Source organism: Parasteatoda tepidariorum, chromosome 4, assembly GCF_982258835.1.
Source record: "Parasteatoda tepidariorum strain Cologne lab strain chromosome 4, Ptep-v5.0, whole genome shotgun sequence".
NCBI classification, from domain to species: Eukaryota; Metazoa; Arthropoda; class Arachnida; order Araneae; family Theridiidae; genus Parasteatoda; species Parasteatoda tepidariorum.
Window position 1 is genome coordinate 28,251,662 of NC_141758.1, and position 21,068 is coordinate 28,272,729.

Sequence of the window (21,068 nt, forward strand, 5' to 3'; positions counted from 1 at the left end):
ACAAAAGAGTTTCCTTTTCCGCAGAATAGAGTGCTTGCGTCTACTTAACGATCCAATGCAAAATAATTACCACACTTTTCAAGAGACGTTCACGCAGTCCAAATCATCAGCGCCAGTGTTTTCAGCTCTTCGACTTTATTCTCCTAAGTGGGCTTTAAAACGGGACGCGACCTTTCTTAATTATTCCTCCAGGACTTGCTTTTAATGTCTTTACTCCACCAAAGATTAATGTCGTGGTGCTCTTTACGAGAAAGAAGACACAGCAAAGATCCCCTTCTAGCGAAGGAGGTTCTGTCATTAGTTGGGACATTATCAAAGCTACTCACGCAGTTTGTCTTCTCTTTTGGGGATTTCTCCACTAGGTGGCTCTGGGTATGGAAGCGTGTCGTATTGGAAGGATGGTACGCAACTCACTCCCACGAGCCGTGTACGTGAAATGAACAAAATACACGTCCTTTCAGTCTTTTCCAATTAATCCAAAAATTTGGAATCCGAACTAAAATATATTGCCTTAATGAAAGACATAAGAAGACGTTTATTTGAAACTTAATGGCACATTTCAATAAACGTTAAGTGTCACATTTCTTTTCATCAAATTAAGCATTGACTAAAGAGGGACAGACCAAAACAAAATGCTACAGGAAAAGTATATTCGTTTGTAAAAACAATTTTAAAAAATAGAATATCATCACTGTTAGGGTACTCACGATGCCGATCATTTGCTTTCAGGGTACTCACGATGGTGACCTTTAGGAAACTCACGATGGCCTTTAACTCATTACACTATTTGTTGTAAAGATTTATGACACTTGCTTTTTAAAACAAAATGTTAAAGTATATTCGTTTGTACCTAATAGTAATTTGAAAAATATAATATCATGAATTTAAGTGTACTCAAAATGAAGGTCATTTCATTTAGGGCGCTTTTTCATTACACGACACGATAACGACAAAACGGATCCGATTGTCGGCGAACGACATAGGGTCAAGCAAAATACATGGTCAGCAACGGAGCGCTTTTTCACTCACCGATACGATAACGATTATGTCGTATCCGACAAGACGATAACGTTTGTCGGAATCAAATGTCGGTTAGGCAAGAAAATTTCTCCTCAAATCGTGGCGATTTTATTAGTTGTTGTGTATCTTTCCTGTTTTATCTCCTCTTTTGATATCATTATTTTATTCTTTTAATCAATTTTAATATTTTATTAGATCATGTCAAATGTAAAATTCGAAAATAAAAGTTTTATATAATTTATTCTCATGTCTAGTTATAAATTTTTAATTTCATGAAGTTGCATTTTTTACATTATAATGAGGTTGAAAGACGTAAGCAATCATAAAAGTTTCATTGGAAATTTTTATAAATTCATTATATGCTTTAATGAAGGGATGGTATTTTTTATAATAGTAATGGTTTGATAAAAAGGCAAATAAAGACCCTTATGTATTTCAAACAGAACTCGATCTAACTACTGGTTTCTGCTTGATTGAATAATATAAAGTCTGTTCCCTGATTCAACTTAAACATTTTTTTGAAACATGATAGAACGGCTTCATAAGATAAATTTGATAAAACTCATTTAAAAAATCATCTAAAAAGATTATTCTAAATGAAACTAATATTTTAATTCGATTTGAAAAAAACGTTAATACTTTAAACATTTAAAGAATTTAAGTAATGTTAAGTGATTACAGACATAATTTTAAGTGTAGATTGGCGGCACTTAAAAACCGCCAAATCTGTAGCTGCTGTGGCGTTAATACGTAAGTACCATTTCGTGCACCCAAAAACGTTTCTGCACTGCTAGCTTTTTTCTTCTAAAATAAAGTAAGAAGTTTGAGACGACGATTATCATCCGGCGTATTTAAAGTTTGCAGAAAAAAATCACAGCAGAACACAAGCAACTGCTCACTTGTTGGGTCTTTGTGCCAACTAAATTAAATGAACGCCAATTTACGATACTACCAATAATTTTATCAAAAAAATAACATATTTTATTTCTTAAACATTTTAGAACACAACAACATTTATTATGTATCTAACTCCGTTGCCAAAACGAATTCAAAACTAAAACTTATAATTTTTCGAAACACGTTCAAATAAATTATTTAAATTTTATGTCTCTACACACTCAAGCTCAAAACATTGAATGAACAAGAATTTCTACTTCTCGGACTAACGATATCGGACAAGTGAAAAAACAGTTGCTTAAACGATCCGGCAACGACATTGTCGTTCACACATTTGTCGTCCGATTTTGTCGGTATCGTGTCGTGTAATGAAAAAGCGCCCTTTAGTGTACTCACGACGATAAAAAAAAACAAATGCCATTAAGTTATTACACTATTTGTTGTAATGATATTTCCTCTTTACTTTGCGAATGGTTTATATTTAAACCGGATCCAGTCATTTGCCTGACGGTCGATTGCTTGACAACTAAAATGTCCGACTCCGTATTCCAGACATGTAATCGACATGTACGTACATTTTCCCGACTATACATATATATATATATATATATATATATATATATATATATATATATATATATATATATATATATATATATATATATATATATATATATATATATATATATATATATATATATATATATATATATATATATATATATATATATATATATATATATATATATATATATATATATATATATATATATATATATATATATATATATATATATATATATATATATATATATATATATATATATATATATATATATATATATATATATATATATATATATATATATATATATATATATATATATATATATATATATATATATATATATATATATATATATATATATATATATATATTTACTAACGGAATGCAATAAATTTACAACACTCCGAGGCATCGGAGACATGAGGTTGTGGTGCAGAACAGAGAGACCGAAGCAAACCGTACGAAATATCATGAAATACTGTGTCGCAGAAATAATGTCCCCAACCGACCTATTGGACCCCTTGTTTACCATCCCATAAGCATTTTAACTTATCAGATTTAATATTGGACCTACACCTCTCTGTTGCTAAGACTATTCTATTATTAAATTTCAAATTTGTAATCAGCTTTAATGACTTTTATTTTATTGATTTTAAATACCTATACTCTGGTTTAGATCCCTATTTTTACCCTTCTTAATAGTTTTGGTCACTGATGCTTTTATTTTTGGTGCTTTTTTTATTTACTGGATCTTGAATTTCTCTGGGTATTTTGATTTTAATTGTTGCTTTATATACCTATTTTTAAATTTGATTAATTTTTAAATTAATTTTATTGTATTTTGACTATCAATTATGCAATTTTTAAATATTTTTAACCCATTAAACCGTCCTCTTTCGAAGAGTTCTACTTTTCATGCTTTTGGACTTCAGTTGTCTTTTTTGTAACGAAATCATTTGTACTTTAATGTCATTGTTATTTTTTTTGTAACTGTATTTATTGTAGTTTTCAAATTGCATTGTATTGCATTGTAATAGTCGAGTGCCCATGTCCTGGGCGGGACGACTAATCAAGTTCTACTAATATATATATATATATATATATATATATATATATATATATATATATATATATATATATATATATATATATATATATATATATATATATATATATATATATATATATATATATATATATATATATATATATATATATATATATATATATATATATATATATATATATATATATATATATATATATATATATATATATTAAAATCCTTTGCTGTGTTCCATCAACATACAAAAAAATTTCGAATTTTTGAAATATTTCTTTAAACGTCTATAAGTAGATATATAACTAAATTCAAAAACAATTATATCATTAACAGTCACTGCTTGGGCATAAATTTCAAATTCATGATTAAAACTATAATACGATAAGCAGATTTAATGCACGAAATTAAAACAGCATTCGCTGCTTGATTCAATGACATTGTTTCCATTGTTGCGTGTTTAAGCAGGCGGACTCCATCAAATTTTCAAACGCTATTCATTGCAATTGAAACGGTATAAATATACAAATGAAACTCGTTCACGACTAATTTCAATCCATTATTCCATTCAAATCACTCTTTTGAACAGAGCAAACTAACGAACACTTCTCATTATAAAATTATTTCATTGAAATGGAAACGATAGTGAATTAGATATTAATCCTCGGAAATTATTCTATAGTGATGCCGCTGATGAAAATGATGTAATTGATGCCTGTGGTATAGAAAACGTGAACTTTACAAATTAAGTTGATGTAATCGTGATTTTAATACAACAGGTTTCAGTATTATTTAATAACTGATTTATGATGAAAAATAGTAGTATTAGATTTTCATGTTGGTTTTAAAGTAGTTGAATGTAGAGGAAGGTGTGATAAATAAAAGTAATGCAAAAGGATATTAATTAGAAAGCACTAAAATAATTGGTTAATTAGAACGTAGTGGAAGAGCATGTTAAGTACCTGGAAATATGTTAAACGTAACGTTTTTGAAGAAAATGTTAAATAAAACGTAGTGGAAGAACGTTTTAAGATGCCTTTATGTAGCATTGATGTGTATGGAATTATATACTGCAGGGCAAAACATATTTTTCCTTCACAAAACAAGTTACTTAAGGATTCAGGAGAATTAATTTTTATTTTAAAACTAACAGACGTGTTAAATAAGTTTTCCTTACTTGAAAAATTTTGCTATTTTTCAATATCACTAATTATTTTTTTCTACTAAGCTCTGCAGTTTCTATTAAAGGACGAAAATAATTAGATCGTAATGAAACGTGAAAAGTAATCTTTTGTAACATTGATGTTAATTAATCCTTATATCGTACGTAGTGCTATCATTTTTCCGTTCTTTCTTGAAGGATTTTTCAGTTCAAACTTGCCATCTTGAAGGACTATATGAGTAAAACTATTCGTGTGTTTAATGGGGAAAGAAACCTTTTATGGTTTGCCTCACGACTTAAGATTCTACATCATGTTCCACCCACTACTGAGATTATTTTGTATCAGATCTATGGTTTTTAAATGGAGAAGTATATAAATGTCATACAGCTATCGCTGAGATTTAAACCTAGGTCAAACCTGTCACAAGCGATCGCTCTATGTTTGAGCCATTCACTTCTATTGATCTTTCTACCAGAAAACTTTATTACTCATGTGTCAATGTAAAATGTTGTAAATTTCTATAAGTTAGAATCGTGGTTTTTCAGGAGATAGAGCACTTGCCTCCCAATGAGCGGACCCGGAATCGATCCCAGCGATAGTTGGTCGATTCGAATTCCACACCCGGCTCGGGGTATCTTCAGTGGTGAACGGATCATGGGTTAGAATTCCCTTGTAGTCAGACTAACCGTGGAAGGCTTTCATGGTTTTCCTCACCATGTAATGCAAATGGGGTTTAGTTGCGTTTAATAGTCGTCCACGAAGGCAAGTTTCTCCCAATACTTGATCCAGGAGTTCCCTTGTCTTCTAGATTGTGTTCAAAATTACACGGCTATGGAGTTAGTAGCCGTAAGCCCTAAATTGGGTAGACTGTTCAACGACGGTTACAAAATAAAATTTCTATAAGTTTTTCTTTTTATTTGTTTTGTAAGTAAAAGGCGTATTTTCTTATATTTATTATTATTATAATTTATGTGAGTATGCAGCCCATTAGGCAAGCATTCTAATATCAAAAAAAAGAAATTAATCTTCACTAAACTCGGTTTCTACAGGTTACTATTGAAGATATGAAACTAAAATCCATTAAATTAACCAAAATTAATAAACAATAAAAACCGTTATGTTACTTCATAGCTATATATAATTAGTAATCAATATTTCCTTATCCATGAGAATTGTTTAAAAAGTTATCAAGTTAATATTTATTTAGGATAAGTCGCCGACTAAATTTATAAACAACAGCAATATCCTGTTTATTTCATTATCAGTTCATAAAGTCATGGTGACTCCGCAAACAGAATTATACATCTATTCAACCAAAGCCATGCACAGATCATTTGATTCGAAATGCCAATCTAGCAGAAACAAGTGTGCCAGGATATATATTAGTTTGTGTTCATCGTAGAACGTATCGATTAAATGCATAATTGCGTGCAGGTTATGCTTGTAAATCGGTTGTTATGTTCATAACATAACTCCTTAACTCGTAATGATGCATGTCAACTGCTATGATATTGTCATTATAATCCACATTGCATTTCCATAAATTGCCAATCGATTTGTAATATGCAAAATATTTTATTTTTATATTTAACGTGGAATCAAAATTAAAGCTTTTATGAAGGATTATTTACTTAATGAATCTCATTTAAAATAGTTTAAGCTCTGTTAGAAAATTATCGGGAAAAATTGTTTGAAAACTATTCATTTAATTGTTATTTTACTATATTCAAACAAAACGGTCAAATAACCGTAGACAAGATTGTATTCACACTTCTATGAGAAAAACCATTTATTAACTGTTTTCAACGAATATGGTTATGCAACTAGAATTTTATCACAACTAGGGACACCTAATGAAGCCACTTAGCTCCTTGTAGATGCTTACAATCTCATGACAGACAGAACGGGGGTTCAAGTCCAAGGGTTGAAACATAATATTTCCTCCATTCCCTTCAATACGTGGAGAGTTTCTAGTGTCCTGCACTTTCCAATTTTTGATCCCGCACTATTGGAATACAATACTCTGCTAAACTAGCTCCAATGTCCAGTTAAGTTTCTTTTTTGTGATTTTGAAACCATGCTGGTTGCAAATGGTTAAAAACCATATAGTTTCATATTCATGTTTTTTAGCCATACTACTTGTAAACGGTTTCAAAACCGTAAAGGTAAAAGATGTGCGTTACCGTAAATTTTACCGTTAGTTGGATGGGCAGACTGCTGCTGGTTATTTTACCATAATTTTAAAATGAAAATTCTTACATTGTAGTACCATTGCAGAAAAATAATTTTTAGTGCCTGTTAATGTTTTTATTAGTTAAATTATTTCTCATTTTTCACTAGAAAAAAAATGTCGGTTCTGGAGGATCAGAAAAAAGTTCCATGCAATTTAAATTTTAACAAATTTACATTTTATTTCATTCATAACAATAGATTTAAAATTCAAACATTTTATATCATCCTTTAAAAGTAATCATTTAATTGTTGTTTATTTCTTTTATGCAGTGTATTTTTTATTAAAATATAAAGTTTCATAGATTTTTTTTTCTTTAATGAAAGTTACATTGAGAAACGAATCTAACGAACATCCGGAACTAATACATTACCTTTTCAAAAAGTATTTGAAATTGTAAGACTTTCAAAATTGTTTCAGCTTATATTTAAAAAAAAAATATTCTGTGGCATGCATATCGTCAAAAACTTTATATCGTCGTTACCTTAAATCGCTACTATTCAGATTTGATATAATCTTAATAAGGTGGTAAGATTTAACCAATTTTTCGTTCCATTTGAACCACAATATTCTTTATGTGAAGTTCAAGAAAAGAGCAATTTCGCAATAATATGATTTAATTTTGCAATTAAGGTTGCAGCAACTTTGAGCTATATTATAGTTCAGGTTAAAGACTTCCAAAAATTTCTAACTGCTTATTGTATAATATGAATCGTAACCTAGTTAACGATTTCTGACATTATTAACTAATTTTTAATTAATTTTGAAATATTACTTCTAAATTTTAGTATATTATAAGCAAAACAATATTCCATAAATTTAAAACTTTGATTATTTTAAAACTACGCAATTGATTTTAGTATTAAGTAAAAAATCCCGAATGTAATTTGAATTTTTTTAATATATATACATTTAGAAATAAAATATAAACTCATTTCAAAAGTATGTTTAAAAAAAAAAATAGTTTGAGCAAAAAAATGAGCTTGACGGAGACGATAAAAAAAATCGATAAAAAAAAGTAGGTTATCATCTTAAAACTTCCTGTAAAAAAATCTTCGATAAAATTTACCTGAACAAAACAACAGATTAATGGAAAATAAATTTAATCCTAATTGTTTGATAATAGCGATAAAATTCCAATAGTTCCAAAAAAGTTTTAACACTTTTTTTTTCTTGTGACAGCCTTAATATGCTCCCTAATCCTCTAATCTTTTCCGAAAAGATATTTTTTTCATCCTCACTTCACTTCACTTTACTTATATTACTCCTTTTTTTTTTTTTTTTTAGAAACTTGATTTTTATCGACCAGGATTCATTTCTTGCCGGTGATATTTTTTCAACAACATGGAAGACTCCATCAATCTAAATTTAGCAATTTAAATATCCATCAATAAACAACATTTTAAAGACAACGAAAGCTCTTTTCTCGGAAGATAAATTGTTATTCTTATTATTCACACTTTTCAAAAAGATACTCCATGATGAATAACCAGAGCATTTTTTATTTGTCTCGGCGTCTTTTTGTTCTCTTTAAAAAAGATAAAATAGCTTTAAAAAGTCTACGACTCTCTGTACGTTAATTGCTTAAAATTTGAATCTTGTTTGTAACTTAGATAAAATTTTAAAGCTGCTTTAAAACACAAACTCAATTATCCAGTTTAAATGAAAAATATTAGTTAACTCCATCAAAATTATTCACATTTCGGTTCTTACTACAAAGCTGAAATATTTGTTTACCTGCCTTTTGTTCTCAATTTACTATATACCTTTGTAAATTACTTATATACTATTATATACTTATTACTTGTATACTATTATATACCTATTACTATTATATTACTTATGCACTTATTACTCGTAAATTACTTATATTATTATATACTGATATAATTTGGCGTATTTCTACTATAATTTTTTTTCTGATAATCATTCCTTAATTTTCTTTAAAAGTGCAGACTGTTAGAAAAAATATTTTATTACTAGTGTTTATTTTTTTTTTATTAAGAAACATAACAAGTCCGTACATTCTTATATATTAGTAATATAAAGCTCCTAGTTTGAATGTGTAAAAAGGAAATAAACTAAGTACCAGCTAACTTTTTAAAAAAAAAAATAAACTGATATAATTCGCTGTTCTTATGAAGAGAAAAATAAACTAGTGGTTAAAGAACATTATAAAGCAAATGCCAGAATTTACAAAATTACTGGCGTGAAGGCATAAAGGCAAGAATTTGTTGTAACAAGATAATCACCATAAAAATAGGCGTTGATCAATTTCGCTTAAACTAAATGAATTTTTTTTAATTATTAACTCCTCCATTTTTATTTAAACAAATTTTCTGATAAATGATTGATATAAATAAATCGATATGTTATTATTATTATGTTATGATGAACACAAAAGTTTTTACTATGAAAATTAAATATTAAAATTGTAGCAATTTATTATGTAAAAACGCTGAGTATTCATTCTTTCATTTTAATTCTTCTTTCATTCTTTATTTAATTTAACTAAATATTCAGATACATACTTTCCAGATCTAGATAATTTTTTACTTAAAATTATTAAAAAAAATTCTAATTTATGTAATGGTAGTAAAATAAAAAATTTTAACTTAATATTACTACAACTTTTTAAGTTTTTGAGAATTCTATTTATTGATATGATTGATGGAAAAATTAAGCTGCCAAAAATTTAAAATAGAATAAATTAATCAGATTATTAAAAATTTATATGTTTTTTTTCTGTGAATGAAGATGAAAAGAATTTTTAATAAAAATTATCGTATAGATTATTAGTTTTTTTTTCTTAGCCCCACTATAAAATTTTTTTAAGAGAATCTGACCCCCTCCTAAACCTGTTATCCATTCCTTGGTTTATACAATAGTTTCTACCACTTTCTACATAGTTTTTTTTCCTTCATGTTATTGCGACCTGAAGCCGACGTTAACGACTTCTTTTGTACTTTAAATAAAAATTAGTGCTTTTTTATGAATTTTTTTTAAAAATTAATATGAATGAACTTTAACCTTGTATGTTTCGATGTCACCTCTGAGACCCACTCTTTTATATCTTAATAACTAGTAACCTCATTAATTTGCGAATTTTAAAAATTGTATAGGAATATTGTGCTACTTAATTTAAATGCTTTAATGTTTACGTTAGTTCAAACAACATATTAAAGTACTTGAAGTGCAGAAGGTAAATAGATAAAAAATCAAATAATGCAATATGAACTATATTACCATTTTAATGAAATAATAAGAAAATCAGGTTTTTGGGATGAATTTGGCAGCTAGGATTACCCCTGCATTTTTCCTAAATTTAGATGAAGGAGCCCCCAGACCCGAGGGTAGGTACTCCGTTTTTGAGTTTACATAAACATAAGCAGCTAGGACTATTTCTGAGCTTTTAGTATACCATTGTCAAAAAAAAAAAAGAAACCCAGGGAAAAATATTGAAGAATAAACAGTCACTTATTAATTGTTTTTCTTTCAACCCCCTTTCACGAAAAAAAAAAAATTAAGCCTTCCCCAGTGAGCCTAGGGGGGTGACATCAAAGTTAATATTAATCTCAAACATTGCATGTCATAGGGAATAGTTTTATCAGCAAGGAACCAGGAATTCTGTTGGATAAAACAAGTCACATACCCCACCCCCTTCACCCATGTCATAATGGAAAGGCACCTCCACTGTTGATAGCAGCAGCTGCCATCCCCCACTTCCTGCTCTGAGTCACAAAGCCTCCAAGGGTCAGCTGGGCGCCGCCATGCACACAATACCCAGGTCCACCCCCGCACACGAACATCATCAAACCATCAACCTTTCACTTTAACCCCTCTTTTCCCTTTTCCCAATCCTTCTCTTGCACTCATGCCACACTTCAGTGATAGTGGGCTCCTGTTTGCCATTTCATTGAAAGGCTATGAGATGGGTCTTTTTAGGTGGGGGAAAGAAAGTGGACCATATTTGGCACAGTATCGATGATTTGGCAATTTCAGCAGACATTTATTAGTCGAGCGTTTCTCTAATGGTGTTCCACAGAATAGTTAAGGGGGTTCAGAGATGATTTTTTTTTAAGCTAGATATGTTTTCAGAGATCTGTAATTTTATTTGTATATATTTAATAATCTGTTATTTATTTAATATTTCTGTATTTTTTTTAATGAAACTATTTAATAGAAATGCTTGTGAAGAAAAAAATTAAAAAGAATGTTTTTTTCTAATACCCAAATTTTTAAGTAAGAAGAAGTTTCTTTGATAACTATTCTTAACCCCTTGGGGACGGGTGATTCACAAAAGCATTCGTACAAAATCAGAATGTAAATAAATAAAAAGCGGTATCTAAAATGTAAGAGTTGCTTATTTGACAGACTTACTTTGCTTTTACTTTAATTATTGTTAGTTTTATCATATCTGTAATCAATGTTATTTCAAAGTATAACTAAATGATTTTATTTCGAACTAAGTAATGGTGGAGTAAATAAATTAAACAATTATAACCCCTCCCACAAATTAACTGCTAAAGAACTACTTTGGTTACCAGTTTCATTCGATTTTATGCTGGCATGTATTTGTGACAGTCGGCGCGAATGGGTTAAAGCTTATTTTCTTCCTTTTTCGTTTGTATATTACTGTAAATCGTATTTCAGCTCATTCATTTTCAGTTTATGCATGCATTCAAATCAAATTAAAAACTAGACCTGTGAATTCATCTGCCGGATATAAAAACCAATTTTCAGACTAATATTGATAAAACGAATTAATGAAAAAAATTTCCTCTTTCACTCATTCATTAAATATTTTCTAAATAATTAAAAAAAATTATAATTTTGTTTTTTAAAAATAATTAATAGTCTTTAATTAATATATTCACAATTGCTGATGAAATGTATCCATAAAGTTTCGGGGTTCTGACAAAAGAAGCTCGATCATTAGGGGTCCACAATCGAAAAGAATTAGGAACCACTGTATTAGTTCCCAGACAATAGTTGTTGTTCAAATATGATAAGTCAAATATAAAACATAATTTTATTCTTCGATATTGTGACAGAGAAACGATTTTTTTTATTTACATTGTGTATATAAATAGTAGAATTTAGTGATGACATTAATATTTGCAGTTTGAATTTTTGCAGTTCGTTAAATATAATTATAGCAGAGTTGCCAACTTGTATCGCTTTATGGAGAAGAAAAATTTCTGGGAGCAACAGTATAGCTAGGTGAAAACGAATATTTTAGTTTCTCCATGACAATTCAAACATTTTTGGCGAGCGTTTGGCGATTTTCCTCGTCTTCAATAAGCGTCAACAATGATTCGTGCACCATATAGTACAGATATGAAAAGCTCAGCATCACTATAGATAGGGTTAATTTATAGACTTGCCGTGATCGAATATTATAGAGTATTACTTGGTGCTCCAAATGTCGCTTATTTTGTTTGAAAATTCTAAGAGAGCAGCTGTTTTTCATAAAGGTTTGTTTAATTTTATTAATATTTTAAAAAATTTGTTCGATTTTTAAAATTTTCACAACATTTTAAGGTTCTATTGATGTATAGATTTAAAGAAATGTGCAAGTAAATTGGGAAATAAAGATGATATAAAGGAAGTCTTATTAAATAGCATTTCATTATTAGATAACCTTTTTACTTATTTTGGTGAAAAATTGTATCTGTTTTTTTTTTTAAATTATAAGTAAAATTAGTTTTTTTAAGTGGAAAAAATTTATTGTTTCATTCCAAACAAACTTTGTAAAATATTTAACTCAAGGTAATTTCAGTGATTTCAAACTTAAAAATCATCAACTACCTTATTTGTTTCCCGATCTTAACCCTAGAATTTAGGCGTATTAAAACAACTTTAAATATACTAGTTTTAAATATAATTTTTTATATATTTTTCTACAATTAGAAAATATTTTAAATAATACACTAAAAGATTCGCTTATAAATTTTTCTGCTTTGAAAAGATCACGAATATGTCTTTATGTTTTGAGTACGTACTAATTTTACATAGAAAAATGAATGATGAAATTTATTGCAAATTAAAGATTTAAGAAAAGTATTTTGCTTATTATATAAAGCTAATATTTTTTTATGGTGAAAATAAATTTCTGATTAATTAGGAAGTTCACTCATCATTAAGGAAGGTAAATATTAAAAAATAACTAAAACGAAGTAAGATTAAAATAATCAACTTGGTGATTTGCAAATTTGAGTCCAATATTTTTTTTTAAATTTTGCAGACACCCTTATCTGCAGTTCTAGATTCTACAGTATTCTGGGAGGCTTCCAAGTGTGGTCAAAAATAAACAGATCAGGTTAACCTTAAAGTGTTAATCGGCTCTCGCTTTAAGTAATCTGGGAAGCTAGGATATCTATCGGACTAAAATAAAAAAATAATCACATCACTAATGAAATATTCATTGCACACATAACTACTTCAATTACGTTTTCAGTCTATTATTGCAATATAATATACTTGATTAAAATAATTCAAATAATATACTTGATAATTGGGAGTAGGCTCTTGATCAAGGTTTCGTGATGATGATGTCCATTCTATTAAAATATAAATTATAATCAAAAACTTTATTGTGATGCTCTTTATAAACAAAAAATATAGTCTCTAAATCTAAGCAAAAAATAAATAAATGACCAATATTTTTCATTTAATTAACTTTGTTTTTTCAAACACATATGTTACACACATTAAATAATAAATGGGTAATGAAATCGATAAATACAAATAGACATGTAACATTAGTCTTCCTCTTAAGAATGACTATCTCAAAAAAATAAGTAAAGAATCAATATTTTTTATTTAATTTATTATGTCTTATTAATATTCAAGACACATGTTATACATATGTATAAATAAATAGAAAAAGAAATCGATAGATATAAATAGACATGCAACATAAGTCTTCCTCTTAAGAAAGGCCCGAAAGAGGGTAATAATAATGATCAAAGCATTTTATGAGGTCTTCAGAGAGAAAATTGAGTGCAGACTTGACCACTAACATCCTGACCTCCAGGACAGCGTGAAAAGCACCTTATTAGTACCCTAACCCCTCCTCCATTTCTCCTCCTAGGAATGTCGGGGGATAAAGTGATGAAGAACAAAGCAGGCGAGATTCCCGTTGTCATGGGAACGGGATGCGGAGAACAAATGGATTTTCTAGAAATGTGGTTGTTTGTGGATCTAAGCTCAGGATCGTTTTTCATTCTAAGCCTAAAGCACCATATCGTAGTTGTTGTTGATTCTTAAATAGTGGTCTGGGTTGTTCCCTTCTTGTTTTATAACATTGAACTTGGAGTCATTATCGAATGTTTAACTTTTATTGAATGTAGAATATTATTTATGAAAATATTTACTTTTCTAATGGTTTACAGATTTAATAAAGTTTCAAATCATTAGAATTCATATCCATATATTTTATTAATATAACTTATATTCATCCATTAGATCGATATAGTTAATATTTATATTTTAATCATTGCTATTCATTCTCATCTTTTCATATCACCCAATATTTTATCATTATAATTAATATTATTTCTAAATAATTTATATTAATATCAGTATAATTCCAATTCATTCATTATAGTTTTATTGTCCCTCCTATATATTAGAAATATTTTTTTATAATTTTAATTCATTTTTTTACACAATAGTACATATAATTATAACTCGTATTCATCTATTTTATTAATAAAAGCCATGTGTGGTTTTTATAGTTTTATTATTGTAAATCATATCCATTTATAATATACTTAATAACTGTAATTCGTATTTATTAGTGATAGTTTCATTCTATACTTTAAGTATAAGAATAAGGCAATCAAACGAACAGTGGAATTAAAATAAAAATTAAATTAAATAAGTTTAATAAAAATATAAATTAAGTTTCGTTACCATTACGGATATCGTAACAAAATATATTTTAATTAAAAACATTTTTTGTTACAAAATAAAATGTATCGGTACCCGTCATATTTTTTCATAATAATATTTTTGATTTGATTTCATACTGAAAATATAAAATTTGCATTGTGATATGCGGTTCAGCTCTTCGAATAATCAAAATAACGCAACGTCATTTCCCCCTGTGTTTAGAATTATTATAAGGATTTTGAATACTTATCGAAAAAAAGAAATAAATTATTCTTACTCATTTTTATAAAATAACAAAGGGGTATAAATAAATGTTAATGTGAGTCATGAGAATTTATAAAATAGGCATTCAAAAGTTTCATTAAATTTATGATTTACACCTTAAAAAATTATAAGTTATAATTAGACAAAATAATTAAGACGCAGGCTTCTGACTTAAATAGGAAAAAGTTGAATAAATCCAGATCTCAAAACATTTTTATTTATTATTTTTTTTGTTGAAAAATATCATAAATACGAATTTAATTTCTTCCATCAAATAATGATTTAAAACATTTTATTACTTAATTTACTAATGATCGAAAACATTTTGAAATATATTTTATTAAATTTTTATAAGCTCTATAGCTACGTATTTTTCAAATAGCGAACCCAAATAAATCATTGAATAATTCTTTAAAAATAACAATTTAGGAAAGTAAGTTTATTTTATATTAAAAAAGAATAATATTGCTGTTAACTATAAAATTTTACAAAAAAATTCAAAATATAAAACGTTTTCAATATTTTTATACCTAATAATTAGATTTATTTAAGATTTCGTATTTAAAATTAATTAATAAATAGATTCGTTAAAATTATTTGGTTTAGCGGATGTATCAACCATTATTAAAATGTTATTAAAGAATAATTATTAAAAACTATTTTGCATTAGAAAACCTTTGGTTGAAATAGGTTACAAATTGTTTTCAAAAATGTTTTAAATCACGTAATTGATACCAGGAATATAACGATAAGCGCAAAATGTAAAAAAAAGTATTTTGCAAACTGAAATTGTAAAGTTCCTCTTGACTGCACTTTTGAGAACATTCTTTCTATTTATTTAACCAAGTCCTATATTTCGAGGGTCTTGTATTTTAAGTCCTATATTTAAAGGATCCCTTTCAATAGAGTCTATTTTGTTGTTGTTGTTACTCATGCCAATACCAACATTCATGTTTGATGATGGGCTCCCTGTTCTTCAGTGGCGCCATCTATGGCCATGAATACGACTTCAACCACGCACAAGTCTGCCTGTTTTACAGAGAGGTCTCATTCATACTCTATTCTTTCATCCACAGGTTGTAATTTTGACCTAAACTGGAGAACGATAAATCCCCTATTCACCACCCACAGAAGTATTGATTTGTCATGGAAACTTGGAGGACTTTGTGCCCCGACAAATTTAACGTCAACCAATCACTATTTAATACACGAAGATTTTTCTATCGACGAGCCCAATGTTATTCAGATTATTTTCGGCCGCAGAATCAATTTTAATGAATAAGATGGAACAAAAATTATAAGAAAATAGTAATTTGTCGCTGAATAAATAAGGAAATTTCAGGCTTACATTTATCCGTAGGTTAACAAGGAGAAATATTTTCAAAATTTTTCATTAAGGGGACGCTTAAGGATTTGAATAAAATATGGGTTTATGTAGCAAAAGTGTTATTTTGTAACTTCATTCATAGGTAACCTTAATCATGAATTAGCGTTGCGTAAGCTGTCTGAACTACCTAGTAAGTATAATGCAAATGAACATTAAATTATTAGTTATTCAGAGAGATTTAGTGTAGCTGTTTTCTTTGGAATTTCGAAAAAAAATGCAGTTTTTCTTAAATATTTAATTTAACGAATAATGTGAATAACTTGTACCTATTCTCCACCTTCTAGGTCTACCCCATGGATGCAAACCGCCACCCCTTGCAATGCAACATCCCTGCAGTACTCCACAAAAACCCAGAACAATGGCTGCAGTATCACCTCTTCACCAAGTTGTACCACCTCAACCCAACATTCCATCTTACGACAACACAAATCTCGCCTTCAACTCAGCTTCTAGAACCTCCAGTTTTGCAGCAGCACTGCGAAAACTTGCCAAACAAGCTGGGGATCCTGTTACTGGTCAGTTTAACTATTCTTTAGACTACTTACTTCTTAGTAAATAGTGAAAAAATTTTATTTTATTTTCAAAATATCACTTATTCATTTGCGAAAAATATCGTCAAAAATGTCGTAAAATTGAATAAAATATTCTCTTTTTCATTTGCAAAAAATTTCGTCAAATTGTGCCAAAAGTTTACGTATTCATTTGCGAAAAATTCTGTCAAATTGTATCAAAATTTCATTTGTTCATTTGCGGAAAATTTCGTCGAAAATGTCGTCAAATTGAGTCAAAATTTCGCTTATGCATTTAAGAAAAATTTCGTCAAATTGTGTCAAAACTTCACTTATTCATTTGCGAAAAATACCGCGGGATCGAGTCAAAGTGTCACTTATTCATTTGCGAAAAATTCCGACCAATTGTGTCAAAGTTTCACATATTCATTTACGCACAATACCCTTCCTTACAACAAAAAACTTCCCTCAGATTAATAAAAATCAGAAACTAGAAATAAGACATAAATTCTTAATAATTAAAAATAAAATATAAATGTGTGTTTTCAGAACAGTACTTCATCAGGGGACACACTGCCTGCAAACACACAGGAGCCTGGCAGGCTGTGTCCCCTGATGAAGTACTGTTCGGCAAACACACATTTATATTTTATTTTTAATTTTATTTAATTATTAAGAATTTATGTCTTATTTCTAGTTTATATAATACAAATTTGGTTTCAGCTGCCTTGTGCGCTTTTCCAATTTGAATTAATGAAGTAAAGTTTCAGTGTGTTTATTTACCTCTTAGTTATCAATATTGACTTAGTAATTTGTTTCGATTTTGTGATTGGATAAAAATCAGAAATTATTACTCTAATTACCTTATTTTATGGGACCATCAATTAAAGAAACACATACCAAAAGTACCTACTAAATACATAGTAAGCATATTCACTAGCAGGGATGCTAAAGGCAACTTAAAATGTAAGAATGGTAGAAGCGCAATTTCAATAATATATATTTTTTAATTATTCTATCGTAACTACCATCATGACTTACACTATAAATTATTCACTTTTAAATAGAAAACAAATAACCAGATCGAGTCGAGTCGACTGAAAATAAATTGTTAAAACCGGTTGCTAAATAAATTTTCTTGTATCACCACTTTTGGAACAGTGAAAATACTTACTCTTGACATTGCATTCACTTGCGGGACTACGTTTAAGTCACGCTAGTGAATCTTTAAATACTACAAATAAAGTGAACTATTAGACATTAAATAACTTAAATGTGCTTGATTATAATATAACTTAAATATTTAAATTTTACTGGTAGATAAAATTTTTGAAATTTAATATAAATAAATATAGTATATTCAGATTCGTTATCATCTCCGGTTTTTGTCTGGTGTCCCCCCCCCAAGCTATTTAAATCAATTTGACGCACGAACGAATATATCACTAGGTTTACGGACATTTCTTATATACCTATCTCTACGAGCACGCGTCAATTTGACGCACGAACGAATACTTCACTAGCAGAGATGCCAACTTGCTCCGGACAGCAAATATATATTTTAAAGTGATAGTTTATCAATTGTGATTCTTGGCTTAATAAATTCAATTTAGTAGATTTTTATCCACCACTATTTCTAAATAATTCGTAGGCTTATGTCATTCAGCACTTTATAGTACTTATGTCATGCAATGCCTTTTAAAAGGCAAGCAAAAATAATAAAAAATTTGTAAAACTTACTTTAGTTATTTACCGCTTTTTTAATTATTTTGGCGTGTCCGGAGCAGTTGGCATCTCTGCACTAGGTTTACGGACGTTTCTTATATACCTATCTCAACGAGCACGCGTCAATTTGACGCATGAACGAATACATATATATACCAATAAATATTTAATAAATTCAATTTATTAGATTTTTATCCACCACTTTATCGAAATAATTTGTAGGCTTTTAAAATTCGCCACCTAATATTGTCAAAATATACTTAATAGTTATTTGGCGTTTTTTAATTATTTTGGCATGTCCGGAGCAGTTGGCACCTCTGCACATAGAAAGCAGTGTAATTATATCCTATAAGAAAAAAAAATGAAAATATGAGATATATATTTATAAAATATTCTAGTATTTTATTTTTCAATACTCTAAGCAACTGAAACCTTCAAAATCTGACACTCTGACATCAATTGACATTCTGCGTTTGTTCTTTCTATTATTGCTTATTGGCAACAGTTGTTTATCGCTTGCTTCATTTGAGATAACGAATCGAAGTATTGTCGGTACATTCTTATTTATTATTGATGTTTGCTCGTAATTTTGTCTAAATTACAATCGTGTCAAATTGACACATATCCGTAGAGCAAAACATTTTAGAGGTATACCACATAAAGAATTTCAATATTTCAACGTTTTTGAAGAAAATAGACTTCAATAAATACTTACCTCAATCAATGGATAAAATTCATTACAAGAGATAAAATAAGAATTCAAACCTAAGCCTTTTTAATAAAGAAGTATTTGGAGTTGAATAATGATTAAAATTTTTTGAAGTTTATTTATAATGTTTTAATTCCATTTACGTTACACAGAAAATTTGCCGGTCAGCGAAGTGTTAACTTCGCATGAAAGTGTTTACTAATATGTTACAAATTACATGGAATTGAGTGATTAATACGAGGATTAACACAAGTGATTAAAAATGAAATAAGTGGTAGAAACTTAATTCATTTTTATTGATTTATAATTTTTTATTAATAAATTGTATATACCACTGTGACTTACATTTTAATTTATTCATATTTACACTTTCAATAGAGCACTGAAAATTATATACAGGGTTGCCGCAAGTGACTAAAATTGCCAAACGTGGTGACTAATACAATTCTAAATTTGATTAAAAAGGATTAACATACCCGCCAATTTTTAAGCATTTGGCGCAAAATTTTATTTCGGTATTTAAAGTGGTAGTAAAATGTATGCTTTCTATATATTCCTTTCATTTATAAACTTAATTTATAATCTTTTTGACCCACCACTATTTTTACAAAAATTAATCAAATCATATACGTACCTGCCAACTTTTAATCCCTTCCATTATTACTTTTCCCAGTGGTGTTAAAATGGAATTAAAACTTCAATTTTAAGCAAACAAATACGTTGTATTTGAGAAAACTTAAGTTGACAACCATGACAGTACCGCATATTAATATATGTGCTTAATTTTTGTAAAAATAGTGGTAATCAATATCATTTAAAAATTAAGATTATAAAAGAAAAAAATAGTATATAATTACTATCACTTTAAATATGAAAATAAAATCTTCCGGAAAATCCGGAAGAGTTGGCAGGTATGCATATATAATAATATGCAATACTGATTTGGTAGTCCGCATAAGCATATTCAAAATACAGTGTATGTTTCTGCTTAAAATTGCAATTTAAATTCCATTTTACTACCACAGGGGAAAATCATCCTCGAAGGGATTAATAACAGCTACGTTTTCTTGCATTTTTATTTTGGTTACAATTGAATGAAAATGCAATTTTTAATTTTGTTTTAAAAAACAGCAGTTAAAAATGTAAGTCATAGTGGTAGTTACGATTGATTAATTAAATAGATAATAAATAAACAAACGTGAATTAAATTGCTACCACTTTTTACATTTTAGTCACCTGTAGCATACCTGAATATATTATAAAAAGTTTCCATTTTAATATCTTTTAATAAAATTTTGAATTTTATTGGTCACCACTTTTTGCATTTTAAGTGACATGCGGCAATCTTTTGAAAAACAGAAATATTTTAATTTTCTATATTAGCCTCGTGTCCATAATAATCCACATAATCCCGATTTAATTTATACGCCTGTTTGCAAAGGTGCCAACTGCCCTACTTTCTGCAGCAATTTTAATAAATTGGTAGTAAATTAAATAGTAATACTTGTAGAGTACGGAAAACTACGCTTGCTCTTTAACACTAATAATACCATAACGGGTCAAATGACCCATTTTGAATTTTTGCAATGAAAATGCGCGTATCATCTTATTACTTCTGCAAATTTGACTTTATGACT

At 28.5% G+C, this 21,068-nt stretch overlaps 1 protein-coding gene across 4 annotated transcripts in view; it reads left to right on the plus strand.

Annotated features, from left to right (window-relative positions):
• The window catches only part of LOC107454609 (uncharacterized), a 127,380-nt gene that overhangs the window by 67,050 nt on the left and 39,262 nt on the right, over window positions 1-21,068 (plus strand). For 2 of the 4 annotated variants that reach the window (XM_043049975.3, XM_043049976.3), the window contains exon 2: window positions 16,773-17,003. In XM_043049975.3, the coding sequence (XP_042905909.2) occupies window positions 16,773-17,003 (231 nt within the window). Of the gene's footprint in view, window positions 1-12,265; window positions 12,416-16,772; window positions 17,004-21,068 lie in introns of those variants that run through there. The other 2 variants (XM_087160843.1, XM_087160844.1) reach the window with 2 other exon arrangements.